The following is a 17958-nucleotide window of genomic DNA, read 5'->3' as shown; positions in this document are numbered from 1 at the left end:
TTATTATACTTATTTGTATTGACTTGTATCATAAGAAGATAGTGAAACTCAGTAAAGAAATAGAAACTTACATTGAAAAAATTGGAATGCTGACCTTATTTCTAAACTTTTGTATATTTTGAGCAAATTTTTTAATCCTTCAAAAGTTATTCAATCAAAGAAATACATTTTAATTTAACTAACAACTTCTTTGATACTTAAGGATACTAGCAAGTTTGCTGTAAATGTAAGGTTAGGACTTTCACGCAGGAATCAGTCTCATATTTCAAGCAGCAGACTGGTATAAGGTTAGGACTTTCAAGCAGGAACCAGTCTCATATATCAAGCAGCAGACTGGTTTATGGCTAGGACCAGTCTCACTTATATATTATACTATAGTATAAGGTTAGGACTTTCAAGCAGGAACCAGTCTCATATATCAAGCAGCAGACTGGTTTATGGCTAGGACCAGTCTCACTTATATATTATACTATGGTATAAGGTTAGGACTTTCAAGCTGGAACCAGTCTCATATATCAAGCAGCAAACTGGTTTATGGCTAGGACCAGTCTCACTTATATATTATACTATGGTATAAGGTTAGGACTTTCAAGCTGGAACCAGTCACATATATCAAGCAGCAAACTGGTTTATGGCTAGGACCAGTCTCACTTATATATTATACTATGGTATAAGGTTAGGACTTTCAAACAGGAACCAGTCTCATATATCAAGCAGCAGACTGGTTTATGGCTAGGAACAGTCTCACTTATATATTATACTATGGTATAAGGTTAGGACTTTCAAACAGGAACCAGTCTCATATATCAAGCAGCAGACTGGTTTATGGCTAGGAACAGTCTCACTTATATATTATACTATGGTATAAGGTTAGGACTTTCAAACAGGAACCAGTCTCATATATCAAGCAGCAGACTGGTTTATGGCTAGGAACAGTCTCACTTATATATTATACTATGGTATAAGGTTAGGACTTTCAAACAGGAACCAGTCTCATATATCAAGCAGCAGACTGGTAATTTAGGACATACAGGAGGAACCAGTCTCACATATCAAGAAGTTAAATGGAACAATTGCATTACATTACTGACTTTCAGCTCTTTTTTTTTTTGCACATAATGATGTTTAAAATTCATTCTGCTGCCTTCAGCCTGTTACAGATACACAATAATTCACTTTGTTGATGAAAACTAGCAAATAATTATAATACTGTATAAATAAAGAAATATGAACTATAATAGAATAGAAGTGTTGAATAAATTACTTACTACCATGAGTTTGAAAATAGTGATTATTTCGTCCTTTGTCTTAGTTTGTAAAAGATAGGCAATAAAGTGAACAAGGAAATTTCTACATAAACATTACTATTAATATAATAACACTTCTTGGATAATGTTATACATTTTAAATACCAGTATAGAGATATTAACCATTCTTTTCAACTTTTGAAATTTTATTTTGCCTTGTCATGATATTACAAATTTCATGTTCTTGGGTTTTCTTTTTTTTTTCATAAGAAAGTTTCAATTTAAGATTACATTTTTTTAAATATAAACTAAACATACTTTTAGATTAAACATATACTTGAATTTTCAAACGTCTTTAATAATTGCATAAAGTTTAAACATAAAGACACTTGTACTTGGCCTAAAGACTGAGCAATCAAAACTGAAAATAATTGACTCGGTGGTTACGTATCAATAGACTGGTTTAGTGATCTAAAGATATTTAAAAAGGCAAAAGTCTCTAAATCAGATCAAACTTTGTTCTTCATTTATATAATGAAATAAATATATCTAAATATATATAAACACACAAAAGAAGATTGCCTTGATAGCACTGTTGACTTAAAAGACAACCTGTCAGATTTCTATTCATTTACTTAGCCACAAAGAGCAAAATGTTTTAAATTGAAAAGAAAATTCAATGAAGTAAGTATACAGTTTATGTTTCACAAAGTTACACTGAAATGGCCTGCATTTATAATATTAAAATATTCTTCCCAAATGTACAATGTTAGAAAATGATCTTGGGTGGATGACAATTTAAATGTATTGTTTTTCAACTGAAATCAGACAAAAAGAAAATGATCGTTTCCAAGGTGACAAAAATCTCTACACTACCCTTACATCTCTTATTCTTAACCCTTACCATGCTAAATATCTTAAATGGACTAGTCCATCTTGCAATCTGGACAAAACCATTCATCATTTTAAGGTAAAATTTTCAAATATATATTTACTTAACAGCGAACAGTGCAGACCATGATCAAGTGGCACCGATGAGAAGATTTTAGGTTAAGAATTTTGATTTATAGCACTTATGAAGCATATACTGAATTTAGGACACATCCATTCTGACAGATTATCTTTTAAGTGAAATATCTTCTGTTTGTTATACAATTGTGTACTTACTTTGTCTGTGCATAAATTCATAGTCATATGAGGTTCTAGTTTCTGGCCGCGTCGAGTTCTCGCTACTGGCTGCTATTTGTTGTTGCACTTCTGGAGTGGCTTCTAATAAATACAGTTCTGGTGCATACGCCTGTAATGTAAAGAAAACATTGATTACGTTCCATAGAGTCCCGCCCTTTCTTTACATGGTGTAATTAAATGATTTACCTCTGAGTAGTAATTTCTGCAATGGGAACTTTTTTACAGTGAAATAGCTGATTAAAATAATAATAAACACTGGGATGAAAAAAAAACGAGTCAAACAATGTTAAAATCGTATCTATAAATACTGCAAATTGTACTTATAACATCTAAGCTAACTAACTAAATACTTTAAAATAAGTTACTTTGAAATCAAGATGATATTTGTTTGCTAAGTTGCCGGATATAACATGTTTTGGTCATGTATCTCGGCAGTCAATCCACCATAACAACTTTCCTGGATAACTAACCAGGAATTACTTATTTCTACACAAGTGACCAACTATAAATCCCACATGATTTCTGAATTGGAGGTTGGAGAAAAATGACCATTGGACTTAATCTATGAGATCTATTGTAATAGAGAAAATATGCCTTGTCTGAAGATCAAGCCAGTGACCCCTGTATTACTATTACCTAATCCAAAACCCTCCCCTATTCAGATGAAATATTTACCTACTACTTCAATGAACAAAAGAGCCGGCATTGAAAAGTATAAAAATTTATAACAGTACTGCAGCTAAACTTAGTTTTGTTGCATGACTAAAAACATTGAGTATCATATAAATTTTTCATGGATAATTTGACGTTTTATCATTGAATTACTTTTTGAATTATTTAAATTTAATAATGATATTACTACCAATATGTTTTATAATGACTGCTTTAAAAGCTGTAATATCTTAAGTTCAAGGTAAAAACACTTAAAACTCATTCTTATTTCCGGTAATCACTTTGAAGCATAAATTTGGCAATAAACCAGGTTATAACACATTTTTTGATAAAATTAAATAGTTTTTGTCTCTAAAAAGTATTCCTTAACCTGCTGAATTTCTTAAATGGACTTGCCCAGCTTCAATTTTCAGAACTGTTCATTATAAAAATAGGGGATATCAAGATCAAAATTTAAAGTTAGTCAGCCAACAGTATAGAGCTCATCAATTTCGGATCCAGCAGGATAGCTCAACATTAAACAGCTACTGATACATCATGATATATATCACATACACGTGCCGATTTTGCGACTCTGTAAAAAGGGTATTGCACTGCCATGCATATATTCTGATGTGACATCATGATTTGCGTTATATAAACATAGCATTAAGACTCGCTTAATGTTAGTGTTATACTATAGGAGCGTCAATGAAAAATGTTTCTTCATCACTTCAAACGGTCCTTATTTTTGGTATGTGAAAAACAGAATATTAAATTTGTGTAAGTTCATTACTAAATTTATTGACTTGTTGAATAAAATAATATATTGCTCGCCAGAGGCTCGCATAATGTAATTTTATTCAACTCAGTATTAAACTTGCACTCATTCAATATCCTCTATATACTGCATGGCTCATTGGCCTGATAACAATTTTAATGACCTCAGATCGACCAATCAACAGTACAGTAAACTCCACTTATGACTGATTCAGGGGACCACCAAATTTATATAATTACTTTAAGATATTGTTATATCCTTTTAGAGAAAATAAATTTAAAACAAGAGTCAGCTGTACTGCTGCAACACCATCTTTATAAGTAGTATATCATTATACTAAGCAATATTTTCTATATGTGGAGTTTACTATAGTTCTCCAGTACAACTATTAGCAAAATCATTTATCACTCAGCAAGACTTCCGCCTATTTTTTTACATGATCTTTAAAAATAATTAAAACAGGAAATAAAAGAGGCAAACCTGTGGTGGTAAAAAGTTCTTGACTTTCAGAGTAGCCTCTTGTCTGGCTTTTACCTGAAATAAAGAAAATATGCATATACAATGTATTTTATCAACCACATAGCCCCTTTTGTGGACCCCACAGAGATCGCATAGCTTGACCAGCGAGCTTACTCATCATCAGTGCAAGGCTTATCAGCAGCCAAAGTCAGTCAAAGAATTTTTACGGTTTAAACTTTATTGATATTTTGTGTTTTTTACAACGATAATTAAGATTTTTATTTGGGAAATAATTTACTTTGGAACAAATTCTCCAACTGGTAAGTTGTGATTTCATATCTTTTTTCAGAATTCAGTACATAACCGATAATTATAAGAATCCTTTGTTCTGTCGTTTAGACAAGATGTCTACTCATTTCCGTAAAGGAAACGTAGCAAACTGACAAAAAATTTGCTATTGAAACAGTGTCGTACAGACATGTGATAGCATAACCTCTTACGGAGGTAAAAAATATTATTCTCTTACGGAGATATTATTACCCTAACCTCTTACGGAGGTAAAAAATATTATTCTCTTACGGAGATATTATTACCCTAGCCTCTTACGGAGGTAAAAAATATTACCCTAGCCTCTTACGGAGGTAAAAAATATTATTCTCTTACGGAGATATTATTACCCTAGCCTCTTACGGAGGTAAAAAATATTATTCTCTTACGGAGATATTATTACCCTAGCCTCTTACGGAGGTAAAAAATATTATTCTCTTACGGAGATCTTACATAACATGGAAAATGAGCCCGAACCTCTTACGGAGGCACAAATATAGATACAAATATATTCTTATTTGGAAATCCATAAATTTATTTACAATAGGCTATATCATGCTATACGTACAAACAATTTTCCGCTTTATCATTAAAAATAGCGGCAACCATAAACTGACCCTTACGCGGGTCATATTCATAACAGTGATTTATGCATCGTGTCGAACGATAAAACATTAATTAATTTATCATCTACTGCTGTAAAAAATTGTAAATAATTGTTCAAATTTGAACACCTTGAAATTAAGAATTTATCTATGCATGATGTTTTAAAAAATAGCGTTCAAATAAATTGTAATTTTGAGGGAATCCCGATTTCTGTTTACAGTGTAAAAATGGAAACACTCGTGGGCGGAAGTGAGACTGAAGCTGCGCGCGAGGAGGGAGGCACCTCACGGGATAAAATTAGCGAATTCGTTAGCAAAGGAGAAAAAATTTTCGTTAACATGACGAATACGTTGCAAGAGATGTCCCATCATGGCAAAAAGTTATCGGCAGTTGCTGAAACGGTAGAAAAGCTTCAGGCTGATCTAAAAGCAATGAAAAGAAAACATGAATCAAACAAAGAGAGTACGTCGAAAAAACGAAAAATGTCTGACAGTGACACATCTTCGGACGACGATGATGACGAAAATATAAATGACACAAATAATGCAGCAGACGTAGCTGCTATATTTTCTGATAGACAGTCTGACAATGATGGAGAAGAAGAAAATGATGATTTCCTCCAAGAACTGGATAACCAATTCAAAGAAAGACTGGAAACGGGAGACAAGGTGTCAGAAAAAATTGCTGGCTTTACAAACAGGGGTCTGCGGGCTGATCCACAGGAACAAGTAATGAAACAACTTAGAGAAAAGCATAAAAGACCAGAAAATCTACCAAACCTTCAAACTCCTCAAGTTGAGACGTTCTTGTGGAGGGAATTAAAACTGACAACAAAATTGATCGACGCAAAGCTACAGAAGTCTGTACATCAACTGTCAGACTGTCTGGTCCCAGTTATTAAAGCTTTGGACCATGTCCGAGTATCGAAGACAGTTGACAGAGAATTGATGAAAGACCTGTTAAGTGACACATTCAATATGATGGTCCACAGCATCACATCCACAAATAAAGCTCGAAGGGATAAAATAATTCAAGAGATCCATCCTACATATAAAAGCATATGTCAAAAGTCTGTGCCATCTGCCACACAATTATTTGGCGACAACCTGAAAGAAGAGGCAAAAGCTTTTTCGGAAAGAGCACCACAGATGACACAGGGTCCAAAAAATCCTTTTTTAGGGAAAAGAGGAGGGGGGCACTCCAGCAAGACCAAACAGCATTATCGGAAACCATACAACAGTGGATACAGTCAGCAGAAACCATTTTACAAACACAGCCGACCACAACTTCCTCACAAAAGTCAACACTTTCAAAAGAAAGATCAACAGATCCAACGAAAATAAATGTAAGTAAAAATCATAAAATTGTTCTGAGGAATACCACTGATAACTTCATTGCGGGAAAAACCAAATATCATTTTCATAACTGGACAAAAATAACAAGTGATCAATGGATTTTGAAAACTATATCTGGTTATGAAGTAGAATTGCAGACAACTCCGAAACAAACTACAATACCAACACCTCTGAGATATAGTGATGAAGAAGAAGTTTTAATCAGTTGTGAAATACAAAGATTTTTGAACACAAATATTATTGAAATAGTGGATGATAGTATGAAGGAAGAAAATGAATATATTTCTAACATATTTACTAGACCCAAGAAGGATGGCAGAGTAAGAATTATATTAAATCTGAAAAAATTTAATTTAGAATGTATGGAAAACATACATTTCAAAATGGAAACACTGAAATCTGCAACAGAAGCAATGCGCAAAGACTGTTATTTCGCTTCTGTAGACTTATCAGAAGCATTCTACTCTATTCCAATAAGAAAGGATGATAGAAAATATTTTAGATTTTTGTTTAACGGAACTAAATATCAATTTACTGCACTAGTAATGGGACTTACTACATCCCCAAGAGTATTCACTAAATTAATGAAACCAGTATTCGCATCACTTCGTGCCAAAGGTTTCATAAGCACTGCATACATTGATGATTCTTGCTTACAAGGGGCAACATTTAATGACTGCAAACAGAATGTTTTAGAAACTGTAAGGCTTATGGATAGTCTAGGACTAACAATACATCCTTCAAAATCAGCTTTAACTCCAAGCAAACAAGTTCAATTCTTAGGTTTTTTATTATGTTCTGAAACTATGTCAGTGAGACTAACCCCGGAAAGAATACAGGAACTTAAAAAATTGTGTCAAGAAATTATAAAGAAATCAAGAGTAACTATTAGGCAATTCGCAAGACTCATCGGCAAGATGGTGGCAGCAGAATCAGGAGTACAGTATGCACCACTTTTTTATAAACCTCTTGAACAAACTAAAGAAAAGTATTTACGAAAATCGAGAGGGGATTTCAACAAATTCATGTACATTCATGCAAACATAAAACATCATATTAAATGGTGGATTGACAACATCTCAGACAGCAAAAAATTAATTTCTCAAGGACAACCAAAATTGATAATATTTTCAGATGCTTCAAAGAAAGGATGGGGGGCAGTAGACAAAACAAACAATAATAGAACAAATGGTCAGTGGTCTTCATCAGAACAACAAAATCATATAAATATTTTAGAACTTAAAGCTTGTCAGCTAGCATTAATGTCTTTATGTAAAAATGTATCCAACTGTCATGTTCGTATATATATGGATAACACCACCAGCTGTTCATATGTTAACAAATTTGGAGGCAAAAAATCAGAACTAAACAGTTTAGCCAGAGAAATATGGCAATGGTGCTTAGAAAGAAAAATTCATTTATCTGCAGCCCATATCCCTGGTGTTAAAAATGATGAAGCTGATAAGCTATCTAGGAAATTTAATGAAGATACTGAATGGGCATTGAGACAACAAATTTTCGAAAAGATATTAAAAATATTTCCAGATATGTCAATGGATCTATTTGCATCTCGAATAAATTCAAAACTATCTAAATATGTAACATATCTTCCAGACCCCATGGCCTTTGCTGTTGATGCATTTACATTGCACTGGAATCATGAACTGTATTATATCTTTGCTCCTTTCAGCTTAATGGCCAAAATTCTACAAAAAATAGAAGAAGACGAGACAGAAGCTGTGTTGATATGTCCGCTTTGGACGACACAAACTTGGTGGGCATCAATCCTTCCCCTCATCAGCGGCCCATGTTTTTTGATCCAGAACCCACAGACAGCATTATACTTACCGCACAAACCAGAAAGAAGGCATCCGTTAAAAAAGATGAGACTTGCTGTCTTGAGATTATCAGGAAATCTCTCCAAAGGCAGGGTGTACCAACGACAGCAATTGATATCATCATGCAATCATGGCGAAAATCTACCAAAAAACAATATGCATCCTATATCAAAAGTTGGATATCTTTCTGTGGGAAAAAGTACAATCCTTTTAAGCCCTCTGTAAATCAGATTTTGGCATTTTTTGTGGTCCTTTATAGAAAAGGTAGAAAATTTAGTGTTTTCCAGACTGCTAGAGCAGCTATAAACAATCTTACTGCGTTATGTGGAGGAAATAACTTTAGTGATAATCAGTTGATGAAAAGGTTCCTTTCGGGCATTTTCACTTTAAGACCAAATTTACCAAAATATAATGAAATTTGGGATACTAACATTGTTCTCTCCCATTTAGGAAAAAATGGAAGATACTACATTAATTCAACTTTCCTGTAAACTGTGTATGTTGTTTTTACTTTTGACTGCTCAAAGATGTCAGACACTTCATTTAATAGAAATTAATGACATAGAATTACAACCAGAGTTCTGCATTATCTATCCTAATCATATTTTAAAACAAACTAAACCTGGTCATCACCTAGAGAAAATAACATTAAAAACATATCATCAAAATCCAAATCTGTGTATAGTTAGAACGTTTAAGGAATATATCCAAAGAACAAAATTCCTGCGAGGAACTGAAAAGAAATTGCTTATAAGCACACAGAAACCTCATAAATCTGTATCTCAACAAACTGTGTCTAGATGGGTAAAGAATGTTATGATAAAATCAGGCATTAATACAAAATATGGTGTGCATAGCACTAGATCTGCAGCAACATCAGCAGCAAAACTTGGTGGTGTTTCTTTACAAACAATAGTAAAAACTGCTGGTTGGAAAAATGCAGCCACATTTGCAAAGTTTTATGATAAAGACATTGACTTGTCAAATGCAACAGTGCAGACAGCCTTACTTAACAGACAACAAAATTCATAAAAGATGTTAAAGTTGTCTGTTTTTTATCCTTAGAATTATTATTAATTCATGTAAATATTGTATCAGTTTAACAACAGTTTGTTAATTTCAAGTTCTATATTAGTACAAGCAATTCAAAGTTTATATTGTTATTTTTCAATTATACATATATGGTAAAGAAGCAACTCTAAAATCTCTGTGGGGTCCACAAAAGGGGCTATGTGGTTGATAAAATGGAAAGATTAAACGAGACTTACCTTCGTAGAGGGGAAGTTGAAGTTTGATCAATATTTTATCAACCACAAGCCTCTTTTGGGATCACACACCCACCCAGCCCAACCCTTGATTATATTATATATCTTGCTTCTTTGCCATTTTACCATATTTAGATCATATAACCATTATGATCTAAATACACTCTAAAGACTGATGAGTAAGCTCGCTGGTCAAGCTATGCGATCTCTGTGTGATCCCAAAAGAGGCTTGTGGTTGATAAAATATTGATCAAACTTCAACTTCCCCTCTACGAAGGTAAGTCTCGTTTAATCTTTCCATTATCAATTACTTAAGTTTGGAAGTTTAAAATGCTGTTTAGGCAGTTGTAACAGCCACTCTGCTGCTAACTTGGTCAAACAAATGCATGCAGTGCCGAGGCTCGTCTTTTAGGTGCCAACACTTGTGTGTTATTCCCTTTTTTAACTTAAAATTGCTTATTTAGGTTGATTTGAAATTTAGTCACAATGATTATAATACAATATAGTCTTAAAAAATATATTGATTGTTCTCCTTTCCTGCTACCTACCAAATAAAATCATGGCAACCCAAAACATTTTTTTTTTCAAACAAATTAATGTTTATTTTTTTTACTATGCATGGGAGCACCTAATTATGTTTGAAATTTGTCTGACTAAATTGTGTAAAAAATATATTTACTTCACCATTCATTTTGTATAAGATGCGATTTGACATATTAAAATACAAGCTGCATTATTCTGTTGAAAAAAACCCCATCTAATTTACATGCTACCTGTCTCTTATTACACCGTTATAGTTTGCAAAACCATTAAAGAATTCATTTTTAATACGTTTAATATTGGCCCTCTTGAATTTTAATGTAAAAGGATGAGATGTCTACGTTATGTTTACCTACAGATAGTTAGTATATCTCCAATAAGACGATTGTAAACAATAGAACGATAATGAAGGCTCGCCCAGTATCTGATTATCGTAAACGTATGTAAACACGCGGAATATTGATTATCATACTAATGTCCATTAAATTCGGTAAAACATTCAATTAAAATAATGGAATAGTTTGACACGAATTTTGCGAGAGCTATCTTTTAACATGTGAAACTAGTTCAATATTTACAAGTTGTCAAGTACACAGGCTACTTTAGTCAGTATAAATATTTGGACAATACTCAGGTTTTCTAACCTTAAATATTGAGAAATTCAATTTACAGATCTTATTGTCTCACAATCAATAAATAATTGAAATAATGACAACTTTTCCATGATTCAAATGAAAACAATATTATTAGCAGTAATAAAATTATATACATTTCTTAAATGGTAGACCTGAATTATAATGGAACTTGCAATAGTTAAAATTGATTTTTAACATGATAAAAGAAGACCATTATTATTTATTAAGCAAATAAACAAGAGTTTGAACTAACATCTAACAATTCTGACATGTGCTCTTTATAATATGTTGCTCGGAAGTTTATACAAGTAAAGATTTACCAAATATTTTTTGCATAACATAAATTTTTCTTAATTCCAAAAACTGTTTTACTACAAATTTACATTAATTCTATACAGACAACATGTTTCTAACAGAAACAAATTTTAGACAATTATAGTCTATATGAATACCATATCAAATGCAAATCTCAAATTGATGCTTACAATCACTTTAATAAAATAAATTTTATTAGAATCAAAATAACTACTCTGAAAATTGCTAGTAACCATTAACTGAATATACTTCAAATTAGAACTTGCTAAATCTAATTAGTACATATGTTTAATCTAAATAATTCAATATGTTATATAATCAGTCAGAAAATTGAAAAAGTTGTTCATTCATTAATTAAAATCTGTAATGTTACAAGAATTTTTTAAAATTGTATGAAGCCTTACAATACAAGATTATCAATCCAATGACTGGCTTATTGAAAGCCAAGTCTTGTAGCTTTCAGCTCCAGTGAGTTGATTCATCAATTTATTAAAATCAATATCTATAAATTGGGGTAGTAATTTTTCAATATTATGATATAATGCTGCATATTGAGTTTTTTAGGTACAATTTTTGCTGGATTTTACTTCACTCTGACTCTGAACATGTCACGGCATTGGTCACTTTCAAGCTTTACTGGTGGAAGAAGACATCAAGTGATCCCTTTTGAGCATTATTTCAGGCATGAGCAGCACCCAAGAAGAATAGCAAAAGTTCTGTAAGCTAGCTGGCTAGATTCCCTAACATGAAAGAATCCAGTCCCTGCATGATAATACTTGAAACAACAGTAGTTAAAGCATTAGTGACTTGAAGCCGGCAAGCATTTAACCACTTCATTACAATTTTTTTTTTTCCGAGCTCTGAGATTTAAATATTTCTAAAAATGTTTCTTAATGTAACAATACAATCATGTATTTCACAATGCCAGGAAATGTAAGGTGTGTAGAATTCTATAATATATATGCATTAATAGTAAGTAAGTTGCAAACTTTATTTTCTGTATTCACAATATAACCTTTATATTTCTTAATATTTAACATTCTTATGCTGTATATTAGTGTATAATATAAATCGTCTTGAAGGCAGAAAAGAATATCTATCTGGATCAATATCATACAGTTTAAAAAACCCTAAAATTATTTTAGATGATTATCTATTGATAGCTAAGATATGCCTCTGTATAAAGGCACCCTCATTTGCATATACCATATTATATACCAATTGTCATGTTGCCAGCTCTGCTTTAATGGGATTGCATGCGAGATAATGATATATCGAGACTATGTGACACGCTATCTCGATAATTAACATCATATGTTACAAATTATTCATGGGAGTTTATAATCCCCTTTGTTCTTCCGATTAAACCATTAAATGCTGCGTTAAATGTAGCATCGCCATTTAAATAGACTTTCATAAATACTATAATCATAGTCCCCGAGGAGCGATTATAGTAACAATTGAATATATTTGCGCGATTTTACAGTGATTCCCATTAAATTACGGTTTTAATGGGAAAATTTATTGCATATTTAACTTGCATATACCATTGTGCAACTATGCCCGTTTGGTTAAATATGTAAGCGGACAATTAAATTGCCAGATAATTATAACTGACTACATTAAACTTAGATCTGCTATCAACGTTAGCTGTCAACCAGGAATCAGTGGGAACTAAAAGCGTCTACATTTAGAAAACTAGCATGACTGCAGTGTTGGTGATGAGAAATCCATAAAATCATGTCATCAATCAAACAGAATTACACGTGCCTTTAAAAAGATATTAAAAGCTTAAACAAGTCAAAACCTCAAAACGCAAATATTTTTAAAATTGTCAGTGTTTTTAGCATTTTATCAAAAAGTTTTAAATTATTGCCACCAACTTTTTACACCAGTCCTGTGTTATTTGAAATTAATTTTAATGAATCTTAAAACTTATAATATTAAACTTAATCCACAGTCTATAATTATAGAACACCTCATTTTGTTTGGATGTTTTTCTAGAGTTTTAACGCCAATTTTAACACAATCATAATTTTATTTATATATCTGTGGGTAATCCACCTAACCAGCATTTCTGGATAACTAACCAGTTAATACCTATTTCTGTGCAAGTGACGGACTTACTTATCTCACATCTGAATCTTGTTTTCTGAATCTTGTTTTGAAAAACAAATGATCATTAATAAGACTTATTGTCCGAGATCAATTGTCACGAACAAAATACACCTCGCCAAAGGATTGAACCGAAACCTGAGGACTTTTCATCTGATACTTTCCCTACTATATAAAACATATAATTATCATCTATTGAATGAACAGACAACTAGTTAACTTAGAAAATTTTCAAGTCATACTACTGAAGTAGTAAATCGAGCAGTCATTTGAACATATTGTCACATTTTAACACTTCCAGACACGCAAAAACAACCAAATCTTACTGGAAAAAACATTTAACGAGTTCTTATGTGGATAATTCATTAAAAAAAAAATCACAGTATTTTATTAATTTCATGGTTTCATGATACCAACATGGAATAAACATATTTCCCTTACAAGGATTTTCACAACATATTTGTTTCAAAGTTTATCCTTAAACAGCAAACTTAATCTTACTTACATTAGTTCTCAACAGTTTTGGTGCGTATACTTCCACATATTTATCGAGCATATCGTGCGAAACTAACGCTGGTGCGGGGGCTTTCTCCTTCCTTACCAGTGTGCTTGGTTTTAGATTCTTCACATATACAGAACTCATATTTCTCCAAGGTTTTTATTACATGTATTTTGTTGAAATATTCCGATAAAAGTATTTGATTGTTGTTTTGAAATTTCCTCTTGCTTTTAAGTAAAGCTGGATTTTTACTCGATTTTCTTCGATTATTACTTTTCTCTTTGATTCATTAATTCATAATGTCCTTTTGTGTTTTGATGTATCTTTGAGTTTATTATCCTCAGAACAATTGTCTTTATTTTCTCTTATGGTTTCAGTTTACTTTTCTTAACAACTGTAGTCTTGAATATTAATAAATTTAGAGGGTTTTTTTTCTAAAATTTTATCCCAGAAACCATGTTACATAATTACATCATTTTTAAATAAAACATTACATTTGGTTGTTTAAAATCCTCAAATACATTTTCAGTGGTATACAAGAACAATCTTATACCGAAGATTTAATGAATCTATAAATATGAGCAAAATATCCACCAAATATTGAACACGAGGGGTACGGTACGTCAGTCTGGCTGCAAGAACTTCAAATTAGCCTTTTAAATACAGGATCTTTTACGTAGTAACATATCAAATTAATATCATAGGGACTATCAAAATTCATTGGAATTGGTTTTTAAACAATGCCTTAAACCAAAAACAATAAAGTCGACATACTAGGATCCTACGAAGAGCTTGTTGCAAAGAAAAACACAATTTAGACCTACATATTCAGATTATTGACTGCATGCAATCTTTATTCTACCATGACATAATATGCTGACATCAGCAATATCACCTTAGCTTAAAATGCCATTGTTTCAGGACATAATCATGGTCTTATAGTGTGACATAATCATGTAGAAATGAATAAATGGTGTAATATTGAACAAAAATAATATCATGATTAAATAGTGTAAATCTCATGAAAAAAAAAATATGATAAGCTTGTAAAAAAGTGACACGAACATAAATAAACACAGAAAATCTAATACATGTAGACAAAAAGAATAACAGCAACCATCTCATGAAAAATTGATTGGAGCAGGACCAAATTAACACAATGATATTTGTTCAGAAATAAATATTTAAAACTTATGAAACTTTTATGAGAACCTTTCAGGTAGCATGAAGCTCAAGATGCATATATAAGTTAAAAATACTCACTCTTGTTAAACTTCTTCCAACACTTTTGACAAAAACATATTCTCTTGGCACTAACTCTGTTCCTAACTGTTGCTCTATTTCGTCTCGTAATGCATATAACTTTGTCTCTGGATGAACTCTGAAAACATTCAAAATGTATTTTATATTTTAAAATCAGAAAATATACAAGTGCAACTAGGGACTGGATTACTTCGGGCCAACACAGTAGAGGTCATATAATAGTGACTTTCCACTGGTGCAAGGAGACCTCAGGTGTGCCTCATTATTTCAGGTACAAACAAGCATCTGAGTAGAACCACTGATGTTCTGTCAGCTAGCTGGATAGTTTCCTTACATGAAAGGATCCTGAGTCCTTGGCGGGATTTAAACCCACATCAGTTTGTGGGTAGGAAGAGGTTTGAAGTTAACAATCTTAACCACCCAGCCATGAATGCCCCATTTCTGATGGTTCCATTGATTGAGTTGTTGTGGAAACCGACCTTGCACACACAACAAATACTGAAGGGAATACTTTTAAGAAATCTGTTCTAATGTTTAGTTGCTATTTATTAGTTGAAGAATATTTCTCTATGCCTAACATAATTACATGTGGAAAAAAACAACAACAAAAACAACAAAGGGCCATAATTCTGTCAAATATCATTGAAATAACAAAACCCTCACTTTTATACTCCTAGGCACTTTGTGATTAAAAATCCAGTTGATATCTGTTGTAAAAATCTGGTTAAAAATTTATAGAAATTTCCAGGGAAAAGGTATTTAATTTAGAAACTGAAGCTGCACCCAGATTTCAACAATACCCAGATTCAATTAATAATTCTATGGGTGCTTTTTTCTTCATTTTTCCTGGTTATTAATATGACATAATTGCAGCAGACTAACAGAATGTATTGTTATATCATGTATATTTGATCATGGCAGCCTGATGATGTATCTGTGCAATTGTTTCCCCGGTAATACATTACCGACCATTCCTATACAAAATCAATCCACTTCAAACATTTAAAATATTCAAACATTTTGATACCCAATGCACAAATCAATTTCTAATTAAAATTGTATTGTAAAAATTTTGTTCCAGCAAAAGTGATATTATGAAAATTTTCTCATTTCTCAAATGTGAATTGAAAATTAAAAAAAATTCATGGAATCATATATTAGTTGCTATCAATGGTAAAGTTTGGATCAATAATCATCAAAAACATAATATTTGTACTGAACTAAAGGATATTTTCCCAACTATTTGTCTTTAATCCCTATTCAAACATAATTTCAGCAGTTCTCGATGCCTTTAAATCAATTGGAAAAGGAGAAAAAAATAAAAAAGCTAACAAACTGCAACTGGTAAAGTCTTATAATTCACTTTTCATTATGCTCGAAAGCGATCAAAGCATAAATTAAAAGCTAAAAAAAGTCAATTTATGGCAACATGGTGGAATCATAAACACCTTTCTTCTAGTGCCAGTCATTTATCAAAGTAAAACTTAAAGAGCCTTTTTATCAGACACATATGCTACCCCTGAAATTATTAACATGCTGGAAACAGTGCTGTGAAGTAACTTATATGACAGGCTACAAATTATTGATTTTTGTTTACAGTGGCCAGGTAACAATTATTAATACATTTGAACTTATAATTTACAGAATTTAACAGTGCAGCTAATATTCAGTAATTCATACCCCCAGCAGACATATGATAAGGGTATGAATTTCTGTTTGTTAAAGAAAAATATAGAAATAATCATCATTATAAGACATTGAGGGCCCCACATTCTATAATATCAGTCTATGGACCAACAGAGCATATAACAGCAGGATATGAGGAGGTGATCATGAGTAAATAAGGCATTGTGTATGGTTCGTTTCCTTTATTTACACTAAATGCTTACATACATTATGGGGAAGCAAAATTATGTTAATAACATAAACAAGAGCTGTCGGTAGGACAGCAACGCTCGACTATTCTTAGTGCTTGATAGTAAAAAAAATGCTTGATACAGTTACCTCCTCCTGTTTACAGGTTGGGGTCATGATGGTGAACAAGTGTGCAAAGTTTCAAAGCCATATGACAATGGACTTTGAAAATATTTGAACTATTACAAAAACTTTAACGTAAATTCTAAGTCGAAAAAGGGGCATAATTCTGTCAAAATGCTTGATAGAGTTACCTCCTCCTGTTTACAGGTTGGGGTCATGATGTTGAACAAGTGTGCAAAGTTTCAAAGCCATATGTTAATGGACTTTGAAAATATTTGAACTATTACAAAAACTTTAACGTAAATTCTAAGTCGAAAAAGGGGCATAATTCTGTCAAAATGCTTGATACAGTTACCTCCTCCTGTTTACAGGTTGGGGTCATGATGGTGAACAAGTGTGCAAAGTTTCAAAGCCATATGACAATGGACTTTGAAAATATTTGAACTATTACAAAAACTTTAACGTAAATTCTAAGTCGAAAAAGGGGCATAATTCTGTCAAAATGCTTGATAGAGTTACCTCCTCCTGTTTACAAGTTGGGGTCATGATGTTGAACAAGTGTGCAAAGTTTCAAAGCCATATGTCAATGGACTTTGAAAATATTTGAACTATTACAAAAACTTTAACGTAAATTCTAAGTCGAAAAAGGGGCATAATTCTGTCAAAATGCTTGATACAGTTACCTCCTCTTGTCTACAGGTTGGGGTCATGATGGTGAACAAGTGTGCAAAGTTTTAAAGCCATATGTCAATGGACTTTGAAAATATTTGAACTATTACAAAAACTTTAACGTAAATTCTAAGTCGAAAAAGGGGCATAATTCTGTCAAAATGCTTGATAGAGTTACCTCCTCCTGTCTACAGGTTGGGGTCATGATGGTGAACAAGTGTGCAAAGT

General features: G+C 32.2%; 2 protein-coding genes across 9 annotated transcripts in view; one reads left to right on the top strand and one right to left on the bottom strand.

The window, feature by feature from the left end:
* Nucleotides 1-17958, bottom strand: part of LOC132727355 (spermatogenesis-associated protein 1-like) — a 65456-nt gene that overhangs the window by 29770 nt on the left and 17728 nt on the right. For 4 of the 8 annotated variants that reach the window (XM_060712794.1, XM_060712844.1, XM_060712827.1 and 1 more), the window contains exons 3-6: nt 15085-15202; nt 4348-4401; nt 2415-2544; nt 1269-1307 (exon numbers count right to left, since the gene is read on the bottom strand). In XM_060712794.1, the coding sequence (XP_060568777.1) occupies nt 1269-1307; nt 2415-2544; nt 4348-4401; nt 15085-15202 (341 nt within the window). Of the gene's footprint in view, nt 1-1268; nt 1308-2414; nt 2545-4347; nt 4402-13827; nt 13970-15084; nt 15203-17958 lie in introns of those variants that run through there. The other 4 variants (XM_060712803.1, XM_060712852.1, XM_060712835.1 and 1 more) reach the window with 2 other exon arrangements.
* Nucleotides 5487-8444, top strand: LOC132727218 (uncharacterized). Its single transcript, XM_060712640.1, has 2 exons — nt 5487-6604; nt 8305-8444. Exon 1 carries the CDS (start codon nt 5487-5489, stop codon nt 6600-6602), a length of 1116 nt encoding a protein of 371 aa, XP_060568623.1. The 3' UTR covers nt 6603-6604; nt 8305-8444.

Source organism: Ruditapes philippinarum, unplaced genomic scaffold, assembly GCF_026571515.1.
Source record: "Ruditapes philippinarum isolate M1 unplaced genomic scaffold, ASM2657151v2 ctg2729_1_1_1_1, whole genome shotgun sequence".
NCBI classification, from domain to species: domain Eukaryota; kingdom Metazoa; phylum Mollusca; class Bivalvia; order Venerida; family Veneridae; genus Ruditapes; species Ruditapes philippinarum.
This window is presented reverse-complemented; position numbering and strand designations above follow the sequence as displayed.